Source organism: Protomyctophum parallelum (genome assembly GCF_964188405.1).
Source record: "Protomyctophum parallelum genome assembly, chromosome: 23".
In the NCBI taxonomy this organism is placed as follows: Eukaryota; Metazoa; Chordata; class Actinopteri; order Myctophiformes; family Myctophidae; genus Protomyctophum; species Protomyctophum parallelum.
The window spans coordinates 16,922,691-16,947,711 of record NC_139715.1 but is presented as its reverse complement, the minus strand read 5'-3'; the positions used below and the strand labels follow the sequence as shown (position 1 = coordinate 16,947,711).

Sequence of the window (25,021 nt, the reverse complement as noted above, 5' to 3'; positions counted from 1 at the left end):
AAATCCTAAATGGGTTAATCCCATGGGAGAAATTCACTTTGTTTCACCCAGCTGATCGCTGCTCAGATGGTCATGATGAGCATTGGGAGGTTGTTACAGGTTAAAGGGAAACTTTTTTGCAAAAAATATATATGTTAATGACGTTTAGAAGATTTAGAACACTTTCCTGGGGTCTCTATGTGTGTAATATGTGGTTTTAGATATTTTGAGATTTTCAGCAGTGTCCATGATGTCACAGACACTGGGATCACTTACTTCCTGCCTGGACTACACGTTGTCTCAGTAAGACAGCCCTCCCCCCATCCACAAGGAGGAGCAGTGCACCAAAGCAGTATGGGAACTGTAGTCCAGGAAGGAAGTGAGCCCGCAGTGTCCGTGACATCATGGACAATGCTAAAATCTAAAATATCTAAAACCACATATTACACACATAAAGACCCCAGGAAAGTGTTCTAAATCTTCTAAACGTCATTAAGTGTGTTGTGCAGGGACACTTCAATGAGATGGTCTGTATGTGGGCGTATACTATTTTTAGAGTACCGCGCCAGCGTCAATAAGTGTCATTGTCTATTCATAGCTTCAGCCGTAATTCAATGTGTCCTGTCAATGGCTTTATTTATATGGCGTGGCTCTGCAAGAAGCTAGCCGCCTGTGTGCGTGCGTGCGCGTGAGTGCGTGCGTGTGGGTGCGTGTGTGGCAGGGCCGGATCTACCATATGGGCACTTTGGGCACCCTTTTTTTCCTTTTTTTTTCACAGAAAATGTCCCTGCTAATCAGAATGAAATAAATGGTGTCTAAAAAGATTAGTGTTTTATTGTTGCATTTGTTGGTGAGAAGGGCAGCTGAAAAGTGCAAATTGTGTGTGTAAAGCAGCAACAATGCGCTAGATTGGCTGTCACTCTGGGGGGGGGGGGGGGTAGGCGACCGGAAATAGGCCAATATAACGGCATAAAACCGCCCCAAAACGGCTCCAAAAAACAGCAAAAATGTTGCGCGCGGGTGAAGGGGGGGGGGGGCCTTCGAGCTTCAGTGCCCAGGGGCCCTCAGAGGTGTGTGTGTGTGTGTGTCTGGAATTATCTGTCATAGACGACTGATCTCATCTGGGAATTCTGTCCCAGATGCACATGTGACATCAGTCGCCAATTTTTTGTTTTTGTTTGCATTTGTTTAAAAATAATTCCAAGAAATTTGACATTTAGGACAGAATAATTTAGTCAATGTTGACTAAACATCACTGAACTGAAAAATTGTGAAAATGTGCCACAAATCTTTTAATATATATTCTTTCAGAGCGAATGTTTTTAACTCAAATATTTGCCCCTGGAACAACATATTTTCAGATGGGGGGGGGGGGGGGCGGAGGCATATTACATATAATCTTTGGGGTCCTTGACATGAAATATTGAGCACCACTGATACAGAAACAAAGGGTTAAGACTTACCGGGCACTCTGTAATGTTCTGGCTCCATTGGCTCATGTTGGAGCTCTCCTCGATGGTGGTGCATCGCTTCTGCTTCCTGTCCCAGCCGCAGTAAGGGTCACGCGCTCCAAGACAGTCCCTGTACCACCAGGGAACACACTGACGTTATCTACTGCTCCAAGACAGTCCCTGTACCACCAGGGAACACACTGACGTTATCTACTGCTCCAAGACAGTCCCTGTACCACCAGGGAACACACTGACGTTATCTACTGCTCCAAGACAGTCCCTGTACCACCAGGGAACACACTGACGTTATCTACTGCTCCAAGACAGTCCCTGTACCACCAGGGAACACACTGACGTTATCTACTGCTCCAAGACAGTACCTGTACCACCAGGGAACACACTGACGTTATCTACTGCTCCGAGACAGTCCCTGTACCACCAGGGAACACACTTACGTTATCTACTGCTCCAAGACAGTCCCTGTACCACCAGGGAACACACTGACGTTATCTACTGCTCCGAGACAGTCCCTGTACCACCAGGGAACACACTGACGTTATCTACTGCTCCGAGACAGTCCCTGTACCACCAGGGAACACACTTACGTTATCTACTGCTCCAAGACAGTCCCTGTACCACCAGGGAACACACTGACGTTATCTACTGCTCCAAGACAGTCCCTGTACCACCAGGGAACACACTGACGTTATCTACTGCTCCAAGACAGTACCTGTACCACCAGGGAACACACTGACGTTATCTACTGCTCCAAGACAGTACCTGTACCACCAGGGAACACACTGACGTTATCTACTGCTCCAAGACAGTACCTGTACCACCAGGGAACACACTGACGTTATCTACTGCTCCAAGACAGTCCCTGTACCACCAGGGAACACACTGACGTTATCTACTGCTCCAAGACAGTACCTGTACCACCAGGGAACACACTGACGTTATCTACTGGGTCACACGCTCCAAGACAGTCCCTGTACCACCGGGGAACACACTGACGCTATCTACTGGGGGTGCATACTTAGTTTAGACTAGTCATTGGTTAGACATGGGTTAAGGTTTGGTTTAGGTGTGCTGCCCCGTTGAGATAGGTTGTAGTTGTAGGACTAATGACTAACCAAATGACTAGTCTAAACTAAGTACTGTCTGACTCGCAGTCAAGACAGGTAAATTAGGGTATTCACTTCTACTCTTTTACTAGTTGACTAGTTTACTAGTTGACTAGTTTACTAGTTGACTAGTCGACTTGTTGTTTAACTACCTATTATGTAAAAAAAAAATATATATATATATATATTTTTTTTAAACTGTGTACATTGGTGACTATAACTATAATCTACCTGATCTTGAGGCCTACAAAATCGTGGGGAAAAATAATAAAAACTAGACAAAGTGCCAATCGGCACAGGTCTCCACCAGGGCAGGTCAGGTTGTGGCCTCATGGTGGCGCTATAACAGGCTGTTGAGGAAGATTTGGGCCGGAGGTTCGTGTTGGAGGGATGCAGGTACAATGTTTTTCCATGTGTGCATACATAAGTTGTATACAGATCGATGCAGTTATAGCTAAAAACAGGAATTGGCCTGTTATAGCGCCACCGTGAGGCAGATTTTGAGGTAAAAGCACTTTTCAGCCAGTTATAGCGCCACCTTGAGTCTGAGTTGAAATTGTTCATGTGGCATTTTGTCCTCGGCCTAGTGGGAATGTGGGTGCACAATTTCACGGAAATCACGCGATGTGTTCATGATTTGCAGCATTTTGTTTGAAACTAAGCACTCCTGTGAACTTTGGAAGCCAATCTTAACCAATCAGGATGGAGTCTGAGAAATCTGAAAGAGCGGTTTCGTTGAATGGCTCTAGAGAGACTGTAGCAATTTGCGTGATGTTTGGACAAAATCTGTAGGTGTACTGTGCAAAAACTTGTTTTGCACAAAGCAGCCTCCTGGTGGCGCTATAACAGGCCGTTGTGGAAAGTTTGGGGCAGAGGTTCATCGTTGGCATCCAGGGAGTGTGTGTGCAAAATTTGGCATCGACCGGGTTAACGGTGGCCGATTAGCTGCTCACGGACACACGGACGGACGGACGGACACACACACGGACGGACGGAGTGCAAAACATACTCTCCCCACATGCCTTCGGCCTGGTGGAGACAATAAATGTTTTCTTCTTATCAACTAACTAGTACCAACAAGGTCGACTAGTGGATTTACTAGTCGACTAGTAAACTAGTTGCTTAATGCCCTAGTATAAATACCAAGTTTCTTCGTTCCATGGTCAAGTTTTTAGAAAGTAGTATAATTCTATAATGAAAAAAAGGACTCTTATAAACCAAGCTACATACTGTACCAAAATGGTTGCAAATTAATCGTTTCATCATTACCTAAACTTAAGTGCTGTTCATATAAATATTTCAAATGTTATTCCAAAGATAATTTCCCAATTGATGGATATGTAGAACGGTCGTATAAACATGGTAGACGTGTGCTCATGCGACACGTCGTGCGGAAAACACCCCCCCCCCCCCGTCCTTTCCATTAAGCTGCTGCGACTTTAACGAAGTGAAAATGAGTTGAGCCCTGCACTAGTAAACAGATTAGCCAGTCACAAGACAAACACAGTCTGGCTGCAGAGGGTCATTAAATCTATAAACCCACACTGAGAAAGAGGTGAGCTTGTCAGGGTTCCAGGAAAGCCCCTCAGTGGCAGTTGGAGGATGGAACTTTATCGGAAAAAGGCACAGCCTTATAGCACAGCCCTGCCTTGCAAGACTGTAAAAGGGGTCTTTCTCCTGTTGTGATTTGTTTATTGTGTGTGTGTGTGTGTGTGTGTGTGTGTGTGTGTGTGTGTGTGTGTGTGTGTGTGTGTGCGTGCGCATGTTTGTACATGTATGCAATGTGCACATAAAACTGCCTATACATATGTGTCTGTGTAGAAAGTATGTGCGTGCACACGTGTATTTACGTGCGTGCGTACGTGCGTGAATATACAAAAGACTGTCTAGATATATACAAAATAATATGCACAGAATATCAATACAAAGCAACTGAAAAACACGTCATTTCATTGGTAGTGGATGGAGAGAAAGGGTTTTTGTCCAAACAAAAAAACGGCAACCAATGCATGGAAAGAGGGGCACAACCAGGGGCGGGACTTGACAAAGGATGAATTTCTGTTCAGAGGAGACAAAAGACAAGTCACCACACTCGCCATGAACACAACACGGACATGCATGAACACAAGCAGTCAGCCTGTGTTGTGCAGCTTCGCCACTGAATACCACATTGTGACAAACTGCACACAACAACTAACTACCCAACTATAAAACAAACATGGGGAAATTCTCATTCTACTACTCTGCCCCCAAAATGTGGAATTCCCTGACACCATCAATTAAACCGTCTTTCAAAACTGGCCTGAAAAACTATTATTTTTTTATGCTATTCTTTTTTTTTTTTTTGCGGCTTACGCCTTTTATTGATTTTTGAAGGGACAGACAGTAGGCTGACAGGAAACGGGAGAGAGATGGGGGGATGGCATGCAGTAAAGGCCGTGTCGGGTCCGGGAGTCGAACCCGCGGCACACTGCGACTGGATTACCAGTCCGGTGCCCAGACCGTTACGCTACGGCCTGGGCCTTTTTATGCTATTCTGATTAATTGAATACATACAGTAGGACCACAATGGAAACAAGTCGCAAGGACCTCACGTCGCGTGTTTACATTTCTGACCAATGAAGTATTCCATCACTCAAATGTATAGCAGAGTGGCCACACTATTCAAACTATTAGAGTATATTGAAGTACATTTACTCCATGCTCTAAGATGAGTAAACTTGAATGGATCATGATTCTATTATCATTATTAACCCACCTCTGAGTGCAGGAAGTGTGTTTGTTGGACAAATGCCCAGAGAGGGTGTAGTAGTGCTTTTATATATTATAATGAAGCATTATAAAACCCCCCCAAGGGCCCTGCCTATGGTCTTACCACAAATCCTACCAGAGCATGTGGATCTTCCTCTGGGCTACGTACTCTACACCTTCTTCTACCGCTTTTTACGATGCCACACAATGCCATTGACAACTACCGGTATGTAGATAACGTTCCCCTCGGGGCACAGGTCTCCACCAGGCCAGGTCAGGTCAGGTTGTGTGGCCTCCTGGTGGCACTATAATAGGTAGGTAGGTAGGTAGGTGGTAATTATATTTATAAAGCGCCTTTCAAAACAGTTGTTACAAGGTGTGTACAATAAAATAATAGGAATAAAACAAGAACATCACAATCAAAGATAAACCAACAATGAAATAAGAAACAGAGCAGCAAAGACAGTACCTAGAAATAGATTTAAAAAATATATAAGTCTTTTGCAAAAATCCACTTGTTGGTGGCGCTAAAACAGGCCAATGTGAAAAGGGTGGGATATATTCCTCAGTCTAGTATAAAGTCTGTGGAAGATTTCACGTAAATTGCATGCTGCTTTTTGTTCAAAACGGGCCAATCCTGCAAACGACACACACACATCACACACACACACACACACACACACACACACACACACGGACATACTCTCTCGGAGTCTCTCCCCATGCCTTCGGCCTGGTGGAGACAATGAATGGAGAATTTATGTCATATGTGTCTGAGCAAATCGGCTGTCGTTATGTTGGTGGAAACCCTTGGCCAATAAGGGACCACCATTCTTGGTGACGTAACTACGGTATGTTTCAAGGTTGGTATACGGTCAATAATTGATTAGAGCGCCCCTCACTTCACACGGATGTGATTGTTTTTTCTCCACATACTGTATATTTTTACTTTATACATTCATGCAATGTATAGATCCTGAGATCAACATAATGTCCAAAATTAGAAAAACGATACGGCCCAAAGCAATGTGGCAGAAGCAATGGGTAGAGGGGGAAGCAAGAAATAAATTTCCTGGTCAAAACAACAGTGCGTATATAGAGGTCAAGGTCACTTTACACTTGAAACCATCCATGCTGGCCACCGGTCAGTGCCTTCTCCATGTGGCGTCTGCTTCCTTGCCAGCACCAGAGTCGATGAGGAGGATGAAGGGATAAGGAATTGCACACTGGCTAGTTTTGGCACGGAGCCACAAATTAAAGCAATTTCCAAGGCCACATTTCTCATTTGGAAGCAGCGTTGAACAAACCACAGCGGATAGGACTCTCACCTCCAGAACCTGGGCCACGATCAGATTTCTGCCAAAGAGCTCTCTCTTTCTCTCTCTCTTTCTCCTTTCCCCTTTCTCTCTCGTTCACTGTCTTCCTCTTAGCTTTCCTGCTGACTAACTCGATAGACGAACAGAACTAAAGTACAATTCCAATGCCAACTTGCACCTTGCACACAAGTAGGCCATGTATGGCCTACTTGTGCGCAAGCGACTGCTGCTCTGAGTCCTAGAGCTCTCTGCTGTCTGTCTGGGTACGACTGCTGCTCTGAGTCCTAGAGCTCTCTGCTGTCTGTCTGGGTACGACTGCTGCTCTGAGTCCTAGAGCTCTCTGCTGTCTGTCTGGGTACGACTGCTGCTCTGAGTCTTAGAGCTCTCTGCTGTCTGTCTGGGTACGACTGCTGCTCTGAGTCCTAGCGAGCTCTCTGCTATTCTAAATACTTTAGACCCGTTATTGACCTTGAAACGTGCCTTAGTTACGTCACCAAGAACGGTGGTCCCTTATTGGCTGTTGGGAGGACACCGACATACATACCATGACATGCATGCATGCATACATGCATACATACCCCCTGTTGACCTTATACCAACCTTGAAACATGCTTTAGTTACGTCATCAAGAACAGTGGTCCCTTAGTCCTTATTGGCCGGTGGAGTACACCGACATACATACATGCATACCCAGCTGATCGCAGTACTTGCACGCTCTGCTTGCGAAACTAATAACTAAGCAGCGGTTATTGCTCTGTCAGTTCTCTGCTCGTGTCAAATAAGGACAGCAAAAAGTATACAGAATAACAACACCCCCCCCCCCCCCACCTTCCAAACAAAACAAAAAATCGTACATCTTCCGAACCCTCCTTGTCTCCAATTTCTAACACCCTATAACACACCACTCTCTCTCTCTCTCTCTCTCCTGCGATATAAGACAGGTGCAGTGGTATACGCAGGGACGCCGGCTGCACTCAGCTGCATTCATTCAGTCCAATTACCCGGCGAAACGCTGACAAGCGTTTAAGTCTGGGCCGTTGGAAAGCCAGCGACACTTCAGGGAGTCTGCCAGATGATTCGCCACATGAAAACTAGTTCTTCTTTTTATTCTTTCATTGCCCCCCCCCCACGAATGTGCCAGCTGTTGAAAGGAAGAGCTCACATTCAACCTGGGGAGCCAGTTTGTCCTTTTTTTTCCTCCTAGGACCAGACGGACGGACGGCCAGATGGATGTTTAAGAGTCCCCCCCCCCAAATTCCCCCCCTGTTCACGTCAAGCAATTCTAGATTTCAATTGTCGTGAAAGCTGTGAATTGCGTCGAGGGAAGAAAATGAATTGAGGCTCCTTAAAGGAGACCCCCCCCCCCTCCCCACACACACACACACACACGAGTGGGCCCTCTGAATACATTTCCGCAAGAAAATCTAACTTTGCTTTCCGCCCCCGCCCAGAATGCTCTTAAGCTGAGATCTAAGGATTTCCTGGAGATCATCAAAGAGGTCAGTAACACATACAGCCTGAATACCAAAGCGACAACGACTACGGCCGAGGACCTCATGTCATTCTTTCTTTCTTTCTTTTTATTTGTTTCGAACACCATACAATAAAACATCACAATAAAACAATAAAAGTAAAGATACAAAATATCTTTAAATATATCTTAAAAATGCTTTTCTTATATTGATGTTGTTTAAACTATGGCATACTATTGTTTTGTTTTATCTCTTCCGGAAGTTCATTCCATAAAGTAAACCCTGCAGACTGAAATGCACATACTTTTTAGTAGTGCAGATCCAGAGTAGACCCCCCCCCCCCCCCTTCCCCCCAGGCACACTTCCCCTCAGAACCGCCATGCTGGCTGACTGGCGGCAGCCACTGGCCATAAAACCCCCGCAGACGAGAGGCTTCCTGGGGAGTGGAGGAAGCCCTATAACAAACAACATGCTTTCAGGGTTTGCTTGTGGCCCAGGGGGCAGGGTCCTCATAATAAACAAGGTTGGATAGGTCTGGTTAAAGTTATGTTGAACTTTTGGTAGAACCTTGTTGTATACTGTTGTATACTACCTGGTCATCTGAATCTGAACATTGTCCATCATTAGTTTAATAGTTTTACTGCTAGACCCGAGTTTCCCCCGACTTTATCGATGAAGACCTCGACCGAGTCATGTTTTATTTGTTTTATTGACCGATTTCGGTCACTTTTAAGACTTTTTCGGGGCCGATACTTTGTGTGTGTACATACAGACTTCTGATATTCCACAACGAATGGCTATAAATGGCTTCAAAGGTTTGCGGGAAAGAAATCATGAAGGCATCGGCTGATGAACCCCAAATTTGAATCACGTGGATGGAGCTCTACACAATGCAGAGCCCAAAGCAACTTCACTTCCACAAATGCAACAAACGCTGCAAAAACATGATTTTCTCTTTACCAGTCAAAAAAACAGCGATATTCCAGACTATTAATCTGTAAATTTGCCACCGTGTGAGTGACATGTCACTATACTGCGGTATACAGTAGCCAATCACGCCAATCCTATATAATATCCCCCTTTGCCCCTAATTCACTCACATGCTTACACGGATAGACGGATATTATGCACAAGCGTGACAAAAAAGTGAATCTGATCTGAAGCGAACGCACGCGCGCACACACACACACACACACACACACACACACACACACACACACACACACACACACACACACACACACACACACACACACTTTGTAGTAAAGTAAATGTGAATTATTGTTTCTGCCAAGCATTTCCCGTTGCATGAAATGTGCCACTCTCTAATTAAATAAACTTTTGACTTGAGTGGAGTTGCGGTGGTGTGAGTTAGGGGGGGGGGGGGGGGGGGGTCCGGGCAGGGTGGTTTGTGAATTCTGCTGCGTTGGCTCCAAATGAGCGATGGGCATCCATTGTCCTTTTGGCTTCAATCTGACGTGCTTTATAGCCAGGGAGATGTTTCTGTTAGGCTCAGCAGGCCTTAATGGAGACTGAGTATTGCGAGTCTCCCCGGCCCTTTGTTTCATCACTGAGCTTTTTTGTCTCGGTATGTTTTCAACTTTTTCAAAGTTACACTGTACCCATTTTGGCACGGTCCTTGTGACAAAAGATAACAAACAAGGCTATTGATATGTGATAACGACACGATACAACTTCATTGTCAGCTTGCACTGAAATTTGTTTTGCGTCCATGACGTCACCGTTCAAGAAACAGACAAGACATAGACATACATTACAAAATGGTAGACATTACAGGACAAAAATCACAGAAACAATCAGGAACGAGAACATATCCACTGGTTTAACGATGTTGGTTTAGAAGCAAGACAGACTGGTGTACAAACGAGTTCTTTAGTCTGTTTTTCTTAAATGTAGGGACTCTAAACCGCCTCATGGAGGGCAACAGTTGATATTCATCCTTTAAAACGTGTAAGCCAAGGGGTCAGAGGAGATACTCTTCGCAAGTATAAGCATGCTCTTGGTCTGGGCCTCATGAACAAAATGAGCATCACAATCTACAGTATAGTATGCGTATATATTCGCCACATCAGTGATTGATCTCCTGAGGTGTAAAGAAAGAGTTGAGAGAAGAACAACGCTTCGGTTCCTTTTCTCTAGACAGACGCTCATGGACTTTGACTCTGTTTTAACGCACAGCTTCACGCTGCGGCAGGCTGACGGCGCGTAGCGATGTGAAAGCAGTCCCACAGCTCTCCTTTGTAATGTCAGGATGTCTTCACCGCTTATCCTGATGCTCTCTGCCTCGTGAAGGTGACGGATCACCAGCTAAACCTCTACTGGCAACGTACACGGCTGCACGCACACACACACACACACACTAGAGCCCTGCAAGTCCGTTTTGCCCGGGCCGTTTCTGTACCTGACCATTATGAGCGTTATATTAATTTTGCGCAATGAATTTTACCCAGACTGGACTTGCTTCTGCAGCGCGGCATGCCGGCATGCACGCGCTGCTCCATAGTTACGTGACCACGCACACTTTATTACACTTATTTTGGGCTCATGCAGGGCTCTGTGTGTGTGTGTGTGTGTATGGAGCATCTCTGATCACTCTCGTTGGAAGTTGTGTTGAACTATCGAGGCATGCTCATCCTCTGCCCTCCATCTCTCTCTCTCATCTCACCCAATGCTGTTTACAAACAACTCCTCCAGACAGCTGTCTGTGAGTGCTTAGCGCACTATTTGAATTATTTATAAATGAATGAACTCATCTTGATGCCACTTCAAGGGCATTTACAAATTAGACGGAGCCCTCTCCAGCTTGCTGGCATGCTAGGCGTTCTGCGTAGTTCAGTTAACCCATTTTGGGCGGGAACCCCTTTTGGTGTTAGCGTTATGTTATGCTTTAGCTATTGAAAATAATGCTGTCCTAATGGCTCATTTTACACTTGTTGAAAATAGCCGATCTACAAGCTCACAACGCGTCGCAGCCCATGCAACCAAGTGTAAAATGACTTATACTGGACCTCTTGTCCACTAGTCCCTTCCTTTCATTTTAGTCTAGTTTTTATTTGTTGACAAAATCGTCAGTATATTAGTCGTTAGTTTTAGTCGTCAAAGCTTAGTTTTCATGTAGTTTCCATTTAGTTTTCGTCAGTGGAAAAAGGTAGTCGACGAAAAAAAATCGTCTTAAGTTTTAGTCGACAAAAACAACACTTGCTCCCGTGTTTGTTCTACTTCTGCCTCGTGTGCCTGCATGCTTGCTTCGGCAGTCTCATCTGTTCAGAGATCTGATGTAGTGGGGGAGAGTCCTACCGTTCAGACGCGTAGCTGGAGCAGCGCTCCAGCGGGATCTTCAGCAGCCCGTCGTCCAGCCCCACGAACAGCGAGCGGTCGCCCTGGAGGATCTGCAGGCTCCGGATGTGTCGTCGGCCACCACCCTCACCGCCGCCATCGTCGTCGGGGAAGAGTCTCATCTCCTCCAGGTAGCAGCCCCCCAGGCTCTCATTGGTGGAGGACAGAGCCTTCAGGATGGTCCCGTGCTCTGGTATTGGTCAGAAGAAAGATGTATAAGCAATGAGATTTGTAAATGGTCCCAGTCAGAGGTCATCAAACTAAGACTAGTCACACTCAGAAAGACACCTATGATGGAACAAAGGAAATGCAACATGATGGCATAGGTGTCTGTAGTACTGGACCTCTTTGGTGGGGACGTAACTATACAAATAAAAGGTAAGAAAGCCTTCTAGTATGGAATTATCCTATACCCAACACCAAATGTGCTAGTTATATTGTATTTCCATACCATAGAGATTGGTTACAATGTTTTATTCATTAACATAAGTTCTGGAATGCAGCTTAAAATTATTCTGTAGATTCATTTTTGACTTTGCTTAATTTCTAACTGCGCTATTCAGATGATCATGAAGTGAAATAACTGTCCTGTTCTGTCTTGTTATAGATTTGAATCCAATTTAGGTATGCTCGCCGCTCACAGGAATGCATTGAGGGGGTTAATACTAATATTAAAGGCTCCCTTTCAACAGAGGTTTTGCCATTTATGGAAAATAAATCAAAGTTAGCATATCAAATGCACATTGCACCATAATTACTAGTACAAAATACTACCAATTTGTACAATAAAATCCCATCCCCAGCGGGACCCACTCAGTCACCATGCAGTGGGTGACCAGAAGTCCCCCTTTGTGTGGGCCAGTCCCTCATTTCAAAGATTTTTCAGGCGTCCCACAAATTGAGACACTGTCCCACATTGTCACTGGCAGGCATCATCAGTGTTCAAATGCTCGAATAGTTACCGTAACCGCTGGATTTTTCTGTTGTAAAGCTTTTCCTCACAGATGTGTTTTTAAGCTATGCAGTTCAAATAACATGATTAATATCCCCTAGGCTAACCCTAAGTAGCAAGTTGGCCATACCACCCATGACAAAATAAATCATAATTTTAAATACAAAACGCCAGAGGGGTATAATAACAAAAAATCGAATATGACATCAAGGCATTTACTGTAACCCATTTAGGCCTGACATCGAAATTAAAAAAAAATCTTCTAAATTCTGACAGTTTTCAAAAATACCTATGTTTCTGTATCAGTGGTGCTCAATATTTCATGTCAAGGACCCCACAAATGATATGTAATTGGCCACCGACCCCCATCTTAAAATATGTCATTCCAGGAACCCCTCAGAAGCAAAGATTTGAGTTAAAAACGTTATATATTCAAGGATTTGTGCCACATTTTCACGATCTATAAAAAATAGCAGACCTACAAGTTTGTGAGCTTGTAGATCTGCTATTTTTCAATAGCTAAAGTATAACATAATGCTTTAAAACACCAAAAGGTGTAGTAATAAGTAATAAGTTGCTGACCCCCGTCCGTCCCATCCCCCCCTGTCCCACACACAAACAATACGCCTGTCCCCTCTCAAATGAACAGGTTTGGATCTGGTACTGTACGTCACCCTCACCGGTGCCGATGTACATGACGTGGTAGAGGGCGTCGCGGCCCTGCACGATGTCCACCACCAGCTTGGAGAAGCGCACGTTGTCCTGCGCCAGCAGCGGGTCCACGCTGACGGGCTGCACCACGTCGTTCATGAGGAAGAGGCGCTGCGCGTCCTGCAGGCTGCGCTCCGTCAGGTTCTTCTCGCCCGGCTCGCGCTCCTCCAGCGTCCCGCACTGGAGGAGGAGGAGGAGGGGGGAAGGTTATTTATTAACCCCATTCATTAGACCTGAGGTCGATTCTTTCAAAAAATGGCTTTTAACCCATTTAGGCCTGACGTCAAAATTTAACTTTTTTCTGAAATACCTCATGTTTGTATATCAGTGGTTCTCAATATTTCATGTAAAGGACCCCGAAAAGTATATGTAATTGGCCGCCGACCCCCATCTGAAAATATGTTGTTCCAGTGACCCCCCCCCCCCTAGAAGCAAAGTTTTGAGTTAAAAACTGAAACTCTGAAAGAATATATATTCAAAGATTTGTGCCACATTTTCACGATTTTTCAAAAATAGCAGACCTACAAGTTCAGTGTCGCGCTATGAGCTTGTAGAATGTAGATAGTCAATCAGATAGGACTTTTCTGTTTGGATGTATGTGCTGTCAATGGGAAATTGCTGCTAGTTACAACCCTGCCATTAACACCCGAATGCCCAGGGTTATTTAATCCATTAAAACATAGCGCCCAGTGTATAGCAGCAGAGCACATTTAGCGACGGACAGGAAGCTATCCCGGATTCACGTTTTAAGATTTTCGATCTCGTCGGCTAAAATGGGGGGGAACATTTTCGATGACGTCCCACCGGAAAATAACATTGAATGTTGCGCAACAGACACTCCCAGTCTGTGGAGCAATGTGATCGGTTTTGATATCAATAATCTCCGTCCTTTTGATCAATCTCTGTCCTAAATGCTGGGCGTTACTAATTGATAGGGTGGAGAACTTCCTTGCCACTCCCATTTAGACCTGAGCTCGATTCTACAAATACCTTCTAAATCCTGAAAGTTTTCTGAAAAACACATGTTTCTATGTCAGTGGTTCACAAACAGTTTCATGTCAAGGACCCCCAAAAATATATGTAATTGGCCACCGACCCCCATCTGAAAATATGTTGTTCCAGGGACCCCCCCAGAAGCAAAGATTTGAGTTAAAAACGTTCACACTGAAAGAATATATATTCAAAGATTTGTGCCACATTTTCACGATTCTTCCAAAAATAGCAGATTTTCCAATAGCTAAATTATAACGTAATGTTTAAGACACCAAAAGGGGTTTCCACCGAAAATGGGTTAATGGCAAGATATTAAGGTCAATGGAGCCGGTCCAAGGTTTTACCTGGAAGTTGGTGATGGGGTTGGGGGTGGACTGCCATGTGGTGCGTGGATTCTCCTGGTGGAGGAAAGGCCCGTTGAATGCCTGGGTGATGGCGCTCAAGTTGAAGGCACACACAGCGGAGGCCGAGATGCTGTTACTGATGGGGGGAGAGAGAGAGAAAGAGAGATGCATACATTTGAATCATTTGCTGCCATTTTGTCCCACAAAATGCTATACCACGTGAATGCAAAACATGGAAATACAGCTGTACAGCAACTTGTTTCAAAGGTTTTATCCCAAACTAACCTTTCCTATGTTTGTTTCTGACAGCAAATGCACTATTGTAATTCCTTATGGTTTTAAGTAAGATAGTTTTCTAAGTTGCAATGTAACACAACTCTATTTTCACATTTCTTTATTCCATAAACAGTTTTTTTTTTCCTCTTTTGCTTTGGCAATGTAAATGTTATGTTCTCATGCCAATAAAGCCCAGCTGCATTGGATTGAATTGAGAGAGAAAGAGAGACTCCAAGTGTTTTCATTGTGTCAGGGGGCTCTACTGTACTACTGTATTATGCTAGCTCAGTGATTTTAAACTTGGACCCCCAGTTTGGTATGCATTAGATTAGACCATGGAACAGGACAACCATACAGACCAATGAGGGTCCATTTGGGTCCTAGAACTATCAGTCATTTAGCTGGGGACCCCCCTGGAAGACGACCAAGGACTGTTTAGGGTCAGCGGTCCGGTCCCCTCTTTGAAAACCACTGTGCCAGCTCATTGGGCACATCGTGGTGAAATCCTTGGCGCAAATCGGGCACTGAAGCTGTGCCCCCCCCCCCCCTCCCCTTATCACCCCTTCCCTCCCCTGTCCATCTCCACTGTAGAATCCAATAAAATGTAAAGAGCCTTAAAAATATCCCATAAAGTAGTTAATCATGCTGCCCTCGTGGGTTGCATTCTGCAGATGGACCTGCAGGCAGGTCGAGACTCCTAATGAGGATAATAAAATGTACTGCAGATATGGAAGGAAGAGAGAATATACTACACGTGTGTGCGTGTAATTATTTTCTCATACAGTAGTCAGTGTTAAAAGACCACTACATGACTTCACAACTTCCACGTGTCATATAGAGCCTTCTTTTATGCTAGCGGCTTAATGTTTTGATTTGCATTGGTTTGATTTACATTTCCTCTCTAGTCAATAATCACATGGCCGAAATAGGGACGGTTAAAATGTTTAAAATGTTACTGAACTTACCTGAATAATTAAGGTATCTTTAGCTAAACCTTGCGGTTAAAATCGCTCAAATACAACAATAAAATGGCAGACGTTTTCAGGCATATTAAAGTCCTCCTTAACTTTCCTTTGGCCTGTACTGTAGTACAGTGAATTATTGTGGAACATAAACAGCACTGTGGCTTTCACAAAGCTTAAACAGCTATGCCAAGCAAGTTTCAAGTCTCAGGGGCAAATTCACAAAAGCCTTTTGCGGTAGCTAAACCCACACAAAAAAGACACTATAATAATTCCAAAAGGACCAGCAAAGTGTGAAATGCACCCCTAAATGTGCTGCCAAAAAAAAAGCTTCTTGGTGCTCCGATGCTATTTTCCATGTATTTAATTAAAATAGGTAATCATGCATACATTTGGGACCATATTATTATCAACCCCTTTCTTTGCGATGAACAGTTATTATCGTCTTCAGAGAGTTGGTGGCAACTTAAGTGCATTTAAAAGGAGTGCCACATCCAGACTTTCCAGTGAGGATCATGGCAGTAGTGATTAGTTGCGAACGCAGTGAGCCACTTACTATGACAGCAAGGGCTGAATGTCTGTGTGTGAGTGTGTGTGTGTGTCACGCTGTTACACCACCCGCCCGCCACCAGAGGGCGCAGCTGTAGCACACACACACACACACACACACACACACACAGGGCGCAGCTGTAGCACACACACACACACACACACACACACACACACAACCACACACACACGAGCTGCGTTCGCTTCCCGCGTTTGCGCGTCTTACTTGTGATAGTAGTGCCGCCCTACTGCCATAGGGGGCAGCAGTGGCCGGTAGAGCAGCTGGATGGGACCTGTGAGGTTCCCAGTTCGAACCCAGGGCTCCCCCAGAGTTAGGCCCAATCCGCTCCCTTGCTGACTCAATGAGCCCTCACTGACTTAGCTGCGCGTTCATGTGAAGTCTGCGAGGGCTTGAGGGTATGTCCCATTTGAAATTGGAAAGTCAGTGAGGGCTTAGCCCCGCCCCTTTATGTGCCCTTTGCCAAAGTCAGCGTCAATGCTGACTTTGGCTGACTTTGGCAAAGAAATTACCCACAGTTCATAGCGTTACCAGTGGAATGAGGGGGATCCTCCAAACGTCAATCATTTAAGTATGCAAATTAGTTATGTATCACGGTTAGAATGTCAACAAACACAATGCTTTCTCACTGTTCTCAAAAGGAGACGGAATGAAAGGATATAGGCTATATATTTAATAACAATAATAATAATAAGGGAAACATGATGATAAATTACTAATGAGCAAAGTAAAAGAATATGGAAATGAAATGTATAATGAATATTATTATATATGAATATTACAACCCATATCACACAGGAAAGTGTATTTATGAAACTAATAATAAAACGATCAGCTTAAATACTAAAATAGACGTGATAGACATGTATAAATAGGCCAAGCATAGGTAGGCACTGGCTGTGAATAAGGACAGTTTTTATAAAGTGATGCAAAGTGTCATGAATGGCGGACTCATCTTCAAAGTGCTGTTCCATTTCTTTCACAACAATTTGAAGCCCTTGCAGCCTCTCACCCTCAAGCACTTACAGCTGACGTCATTAAAGTCAATGAGGGTCCAGGGCTCAGGGCTTGAGGGAGTCAATTGGGATTGGGCCTCAGTGTCGAAGTGTCCTTGAGCAAGACGCTGAACCCCTAATTGCTCCTGATGTGCAGGTTGCTGCCTTGCATGGTTTTCTCTGCCATAGTAAGCAAAATGTATATAGGGCTGGAGTGGTTAATGGATGTTTTCTAATCAAAATTACAATTTCCAAAGTAACTACTAGTAACTAAAGTTTTCAAATTAATGTAGAGGAGTAAAAGTACAATATTTTGATGTTTTTAGATGTAGTGAAGTAGAAGTGAAAGTATTGGAAATTGGAAATACTCAAGTAAAGTACAAATTCCTCAAAATTGTACTTAAGTGCAGTATTTAAGTACATGTATTTAGTTACTTTCCACCATTGCACAACAAGAAACAACTAACGACGAACCGAAGGCAGAATCTGCCATGGTGGAAGTAGAGCTCGGCGACATCATGATTATTTAAAACCTTTGGCTCCATTAGTGAAGACAGCTGATCTACAAGCTCACAAAGTGTCTCACGACACTACGCACAGAGAGCTATACAGCTATTTTCACTATTTCTGTAAGCGACCATTGTATGAGGATTAACGTAATAATCAGACTGATTGCTTTAGTCGATGATAAAAAAATCGATTCGTTTTTTTTGTGACAATCTGTTTTATATAAGAAAAACATCAATATCAATCTCAAAACGAATTGCTTCTCGAATATTTGACTAACATACAGTATATGAGCAAGATTAAAGGTATATTCAGTGATTTCACTCAAAAAACCTTAGGTTTCGTTTTTGGCTGTGGGACCCAGCCTTTCGTCCAATCAGGATAGAGAGTCAAAAACAAAACCTAAGGTTTTTTGACCCCCAGGGGTTAACTGGGGACAGGGAGGAACTCCTTATATGGTCAGCACACTCTATAGTAGGGAGGATTATCACAACAAAACAAAAAAATAAGTGATATTTGAATTAAGTGAAATCACTGAATATACCTTTAAGTCGGTTATTGCTATTGGTTTAAAATGGTTTTGAGATAGCAAGTTGCAGTGGGAATTGGTCCCTTGTGATGTACATGCCAAGTCCCAGTCAGCTTGTCAACTCTATGCTTTCAAAGGTAAAGTCATTGTCTCCACCAGGCCGAAGGCATGGGGAGAGAGTATGTTTTGCACTCTGTCCGTGTGTGTCCGTGTGTGTGTGTGAGTCCGTCCGTCCATCTGTGACCAGCGAATCTCCGGCACCGTTAATCCTGCAAATCGTTACACACTATCTCTATAGTCATGTGTTCAAGACGCATCTGCCCGATATTTTATATTCCATCCTATTTGGCTAACATTGGCTTTCAAAGTTTGCAGGTTTGGCCCATTTTGAACAAAAGGCCTCAAATCATGAACGCAGCATGTGATTTACGTGAAATCTTTCAGAGACTTTCCTACTAGGCTGAGGAATATATCCCAGTGTAAGAAGAAATGGCACACTTACGCCAGCCGTCCGGGCCTGCATTTTGATGCTCTCATCTGAAGGGTTAGGGTAAATATGTTGTTCCAGGGACCGCGCTATGAGCTTGTAGATCTGCTATTTTTCAATAGCTAAAGTATAACCTGCCCTAGAGTGTATTTCACACACAGACAGAAATAGAAAAAGGCGCAGTCCCATTGGCTTCGCCGGTTAAGTCTTCCAAAACCATTTCAATTACAGCTTTTCCTGGGGGTCAAAGCTTGAGTTCAAACTCGCTTCAGATTGAATGTCTCGTACCATCTCTGTCATGCCGCTGTTTGTGTGAGCACTATACCCAAGAGAGAGGCTCCATTTCTATTTTTAGGTGACAGAGAACAGGCCGAAGGAAGTGTAAACATCGACTAACAGCCTGAGGCAGCAGAGTAGTTGGTGTGTGAGGTCCAGGGCTCTGCTCTGCTCCATATGAGTGGACTTGCTGGGATATATCGATACTAAAAGGAGAGCTGCAGGGCACGCACACACACACACACACACACACACACACACACACACACACACACACACACACACACACACACACACACACACACACACACACACACACACACACACACACACACACAGTCACACACACACACACACACACACGCGCGCGCGCGCACCGACACTTGTCAGTCGGGCATAATGGTCATTGGTCAGTAGAGTAAAAGCATCACCAAAAGCCATTAAGAAAGTTAATCCCTTGATCCTTGATTTCTCAAACTTTCTCAAAATTCTCAAATTGCAGCTATACGCACGGCTGCAATTCAAAACTGGCCCCCGTAAAAATACAAGAAGTCAGAGTCTGCAACTAACCCTCCCCCATACTGTACATGTTTTGCCCTTTATTTTACTTTCTTTATATGATGATTTCCTGTTTTTTCTTTCATAGAAGTTTATATCTGTAAGTCTTTTTAAATGTTCTGATGAATTGAAAACGGAGGACCCTGATGCTTCTCGCTGTCATCCTCAAAGTAGCAGTTTTTTCATTTGTATTGACCTGTGCTTTCGTTGTACCCATTCTACATACTGTGAAATAAAATGTTCAATCAATCAATCAATCTCTCATGATGATGCAACAAGGCAGCTCTCCTCCGCACCAGCCTTCAGACCTCCAGACCGGCCTCCCTTCTCTCTCTCTTCAACAGACCAATTTCCACTCTGCCAAGCATAGCAGTGAGTGTGTATTCATGTGTGTGTGTGTGTGTGTGTGTGTGTGTGTGTGTGTGTGTGTGTGTGTGTGTGTGTGTGTGTGTGTGTGTGTGTGTGTGTGCGTCCATGTGTGTGCGTGCGTGTGTGTGTGTGGTGATGGTGGGGGTCTTGGCAGCATTCAGGGAACAGGCAGGCTTGAAATGACTTGAGCTCATTGCTCAGCAAGCTCACGCTCTCCACTTTTGTAATGCGTTTCCTCAGCAGTGCATGGCAAAATAAAACCTTCGGGGCTCCCCCAGGGCTATACAGTCAGGTCAGTGAGTAAATAAAGAGAAAAAACATAAAAATAAATACGGAAAAAGGCTGGAAATGTGCCGGGGAGAGTCTCTGGAGAGAGAGAGAGAGAGAGAGAGTCTATTTTGCGGTAATGAAGGTAAATGGTGCGTCATACCGTGCACTAGCTTTGCTGCTTATGCGAGACTCCTTCGGTTTGATTGGTTTTGCAGGAGCAGCCGTTACTGTTCCCAAACCTTCATGGGGAATCTGGGTGCACTTCAATTAAAATGTCCTTGTGTCTTGGCAGCAAATTGATCTAGTGGGGAAGTGTAGACTGACTGGTCGGACTTAAAATTACAATCATGTTCTGACGAGCCCAAAAACATCTTCTCCTTTGGTTTCATTCAGAGAGTAACAAGAAAGGGAAATGAAGACGGAGAAAGAGAGACAAAGGAGAGAAAGTGAAAGGCAGAAAGACAGGGTCAGAGTGGAACACAGGGTGAGAAATAAATAAATAAAGAGTGAAAGAAAGAAAGACAAACAAATAAATGAAGCAGAGAACGAAACACATGGATGAAAGCCCAGGAACAAACAAAAGATGGAATGAAAGGTAGACCGAAGGAACAGTGAAAGTTGCCCCCCCCCCCCCCCAGAGCAGTGGTGTAATGTAGTATAAGTACAATTTTGAGGTATTTGTACTTTTACTTGACATTAGTATTTCCAATTTCCAGTACTTTTACTTATAACTCCACTACATTTATACATTTATTTGAAAACTTTAGTTACTAGTTGCATTATTATTACCAAACATACAGAGAGAGAGAGAGAGAGAGAGAGAGAGAGAGAGAGAGCGAGAGATAAGAGATGAAGAGGGGGAGAGGAGAGAGAGAGAGAGAGCGATAGAGAGCGATAAAGAGGGAGAGGATCAACTCACACGTTGGTGGTGAACACGCCATAGATGAGGTCCTGCTCGGGCAGGTAGAAGGTGCTCTGCAGCTCGTTGTAGTAGAACGGGATCTCGCCCGAGCGCGAGCAGTTCAGGCGTGCCTTCATGAAGGTGGTCCAGCTGTGCTCCAGCAGGAAGTGGCCGCCCACGTCGTTCTTGCAGAGGCGCGCCACGCGCGAGAACACCGTGCGGCCGCAGTCGTGCTCCACGGCGTTCTCGCGCAGGAAGATGTAGGCGAAGAGGCCCACGTCGAACATGGACACGAAGTGAGGCTCTGAGGGGGGAGCGGAGTCGATTGTTTTACTTAAGTAAAAGTATACCAATACTGCAATTTAGAACTACTTCGTTACAAGTAAAAGTATACGGAATTTAAGATGTACTGTATTTGAGTTAAAGTACAAAGGTATCGGCATCAAAATGTACTTAAAGTATTCATATTGCAGAATGTCCCATTTCACAAGTTCAAAATGTGTACAAAATCTATTGAAAATAGCCGATCTACAAACGACGTATTGTGAGCTTGTAGATCGGCGTTTGTCGGGGTGGGTCACATACAGTATACTGTATATACACAAAATATATTATTTTGTGTATAATATAGAGGCTGGCAGAACCTTCACTAAAACACACAGGACAACGCTCCACACGTCCCAGACTCTTCTCCCTTCTGGCTCCAAAACTATGGAATGAACTTCCCATTGTTGCAATCAGAACTGCAGACTCACTCCCAATCTTCCGTCGTAGTCTGAAAACCCACCTCTTCTATATTAGCCCGTAGCACTTGCACTAGCCTCGACGACCTTACAGGCGTATAGGCAAAGGCTAAACTTATGTAAATTAGATAGCATTTTATGTAGACATAGCAGCAATCTGTTTGATTGTACAGATATTCTACTGTTAGTCGGATGTTCATCATCATCATTTTTCGACCGCAGTCGAGATCTTACTAAGCTGGGATGACCAGATCTTATGCATGTCATTGCAGGCCGCTGACCAGGACATACCCTTCCTAGTTTGAAAGTCCTTTTGGGAAGAAGATATATATGAACTCAAATACTTGTAGTCATCAACCTGTTTCAGAGGAGTGTTGTTAAAAACAAAAGAAGCCTGCCTGCCGGACCACTGTGCCTTTTCTGTGTTTCAACATTGCTGTTGTCACCGCTATGCCCCCATGACTTTCCCTCCGGGGATCAATAAAGGTTTATCGTATCTTATCTCGCATGGTCCTTGTTGCTACTAAGCCCCACCCTTCATGGTCAGTGGAAGGTGTAAGACGACCACATGCCACCTCTCCTTTTCACTTGACATTAAAGCGGGGAGTTTTCCTCAGGAGAGCGTGACACATGAGGAACAAACTCAGTTCCACACCCTGCCGAACAGGCTCCCAAGCAGACCTCCCCGGCAGCCAATACCAATGCCAAGAATTATGTAAAATTAGTTTGTGTTGTTTTGTCCAAAGACAGAACTTTGTATTCATCACTTGTCACAATATTGTATTTTTTTCTTGCCTGTGCAAAAGCAATAAGAGCACATTCATGCTCCCCAAAGATTTTGGTGACCCTTATAACCTTTCCTCAGTCTAGTGCCACCCTTGGATCACACTATCCACTTGCACAAAATATATCTAGTGGGTAGAATGCTATGAAACTTTTGGAGTGCATTCATGCACCCGGAGGATAATGAATTGCATTTTTATAGCGCTTTTCCAAGTGCTCAAAGCACTTTACAGTGGTTCATTCATTCATACATTGGGAGGCGAACAGTCGAACGTCACTTCCCACATTCACACACCAATGGTGGCAAGATAACACCGACTCATTGGAGGCAATGTAGGGTTCAGTGTCTTCCCCAAGGACACTTCGACATGTGGACAGGAGGAGGAGCCGGGATACGAACCGCCGACCCACGGATCATTGGACGACCTGCTCTACCTCCTGTGCCACAGCTTTGTAGCTTTGTAACTGCACTTTAAAGCTTTTTGGGGCGTTAGGGACGGCGATGTCAGTCGGTTCAAACCAGTTTGGTCTGGCTCAGGTGCGACGAGCAGCAGCGTCCGCTAGCGGGGGGGGGGGAGTCGGGGGCATTGAGAGTAATTTACCGTAGAGCCATTTGGAGTTATATTGGACGGTGCGCAGCGGTGGCATGTTCCCCAGGCTTCGGTAGATGATGGGGTCACGGCTGGAAAAGTCGGTGACCGTGGACGCGTACAGCTCGCCTTTCTCCGTCATCATGGCGGTGGAATTGTGTCGCGGATCGAACGGGCACCGCGCCAAGCCGTTCTCTGTGTCCAACACCCGGCTAATGTTGCCAATCTATGAGAGAGAGAGAGAGAGAGAGAGAGAGAGAGAGAGAGGGAGAGAGAGGGAGAGAGAGGGAGAGAGAGAATGCAGATCAATAGCAGTTGAATAAAGGAGGGATGGAGATAACAATGAACTACGGAAAAGAAAGAAATGAAAGGCCTCTAATGATCAGGTTTTGGATTGCATCTTTGATCCGATAATGGTTCCTTCCTCTTGTACAAAACGATGCTTCCTTTAGTTGCGAGGAAACCTTGAGAGACCGAGGCACTTAGAGACTACCCAATGTTCTGTCTGCGAGTTTCACACAGGCAATAGTTTCTCTCCATCTACGTCTTATCGCCAGAGCGGGCGGCAGAGAGAGAGAGAGAGAGAGAGAGAGAGGGAGAGAGGGAGAGAGGGGAGGCATTGCAATAATGAGGCATACTCTACATTTTCCACCTGCATGGCCAGTGCATTATTCCCCCCCTCTATTAAGAAGGCCCTGCAGAAAGATAATGCTACTTGTTTTAGTTTTCCTATAAAACAAATAAAACTATTCTTAAGTTTTAAGGAAAATCTCATGTACTCATTTAGGTATATGAAAGGATGGATGTTTCTTTCTTTCTTCTAAGGAATAAAACATATATCTTCTTCACAGAGGACTCTGTGTGCCGCTAGGCCTCCTATAAGCAGCTATTAGGGTAAACTTCGTCCTACACAAACATCAAATTCCCATTGACAATGAATGGACAATTTCACGTCATAGTGTCTTTGAGCAAATAGACATGTTACGCCATGATGACAAATTCCCCATAAGAACCTCCCGTCACTTCACACTGATCTTTTACTTTTTAGACTGACCACACCTCCAATTCATCCGTCTATTCAGACCTGTCCATTCAGCTGTGCGTTGAAAGGGGGCAGGGGGAGTTTGTGGGCATCTTTTATAATCTACGCCCACTTCCCCTGTGATTTGACAAACACTTGATTTCCCAAGTCGTTCATCATGTGTTCTTGTATTGAATTCACTTTGTGAAGAGAAAGGGTGGGGGTGGGGGAGGGGGGGAGGAGGATCATGCGAGGAAACAGTGTTAATTCGTTTCTGGCCAATGAAATTGAGAGCTGCCTTGGTGGCAAGAGTGCAAGGGGAAAAAGTCGCAGGTCCCCTACTTGGAAGAAGAACAAAAATGACTTCTCCCCCCCCCCCACCCTAACATGATTTTGGTATTTAGTTTTTTATCCCAAAGTGGAAAACAAAACAAACTAGATTAGCCTATTGTTCCATGCCCCTTTAAGCCATTGAGACCTGAGACCAGATTCTACAAATGTCTTCTAAATGACATGACATCATGACATTTCTCTGAAAGAACTATGTTTCTTTGTCAGTGCTTCTGAAACTATTTCATGTCAAGGACCCCATGTAATTGGCAGCCCGACCCCCATCTGATAAATATGTTGTTCCAGGGACCCCCAGAAGCAAAGTTATGAGTTAAAAACGTTTGCTGTGAAATAATATATATTCAAAGACTTTCACAATAAAATAAAAGAAAAGTGGTTAAAAGCA

The 25,021-nt window shown here is 44.4% G+C and overlaps 1 protein-coding gene across 1 annotated transcript in view; it reads right to left on the bottom strand.

Moving 5' to 3' along the window:
* Nucleotides 1-25,021, bottom strand: part of LOC310853820 (semaphorin-5B-like) — a 104,318-nt gene that overhangs the window by 26,459 nt on the left and 52,838 nt on the right. The window contains exons 8-13 of the mRNA XM_083758295.1: nt 23,277-23,490; nt 21,167-21,452; nt 14,451-14,586; nt 13,083-13,293; nt 11,412-11,640; nt 1,443-1,560 (exon numbers count right to left, since the gene is read on the bottom strand). Coding sequence (XP_083614421.1) covers nt 1,443-1,560; nt 11,412-11,640; nt 13,083-13,293; nt 14,451-14,586; nt 21,167-21,452; nt 23,277-23,490 — 1,194 coding nt within the window. The remainder of the gene's footprint in view (nt 1-1,442; nt 1,561-11,411; nt 11,641-13,082; nt 13,294-14,450; nt 14,587-21,166; nt 21,453-23,276; nt 23,491-25,021) is intronic.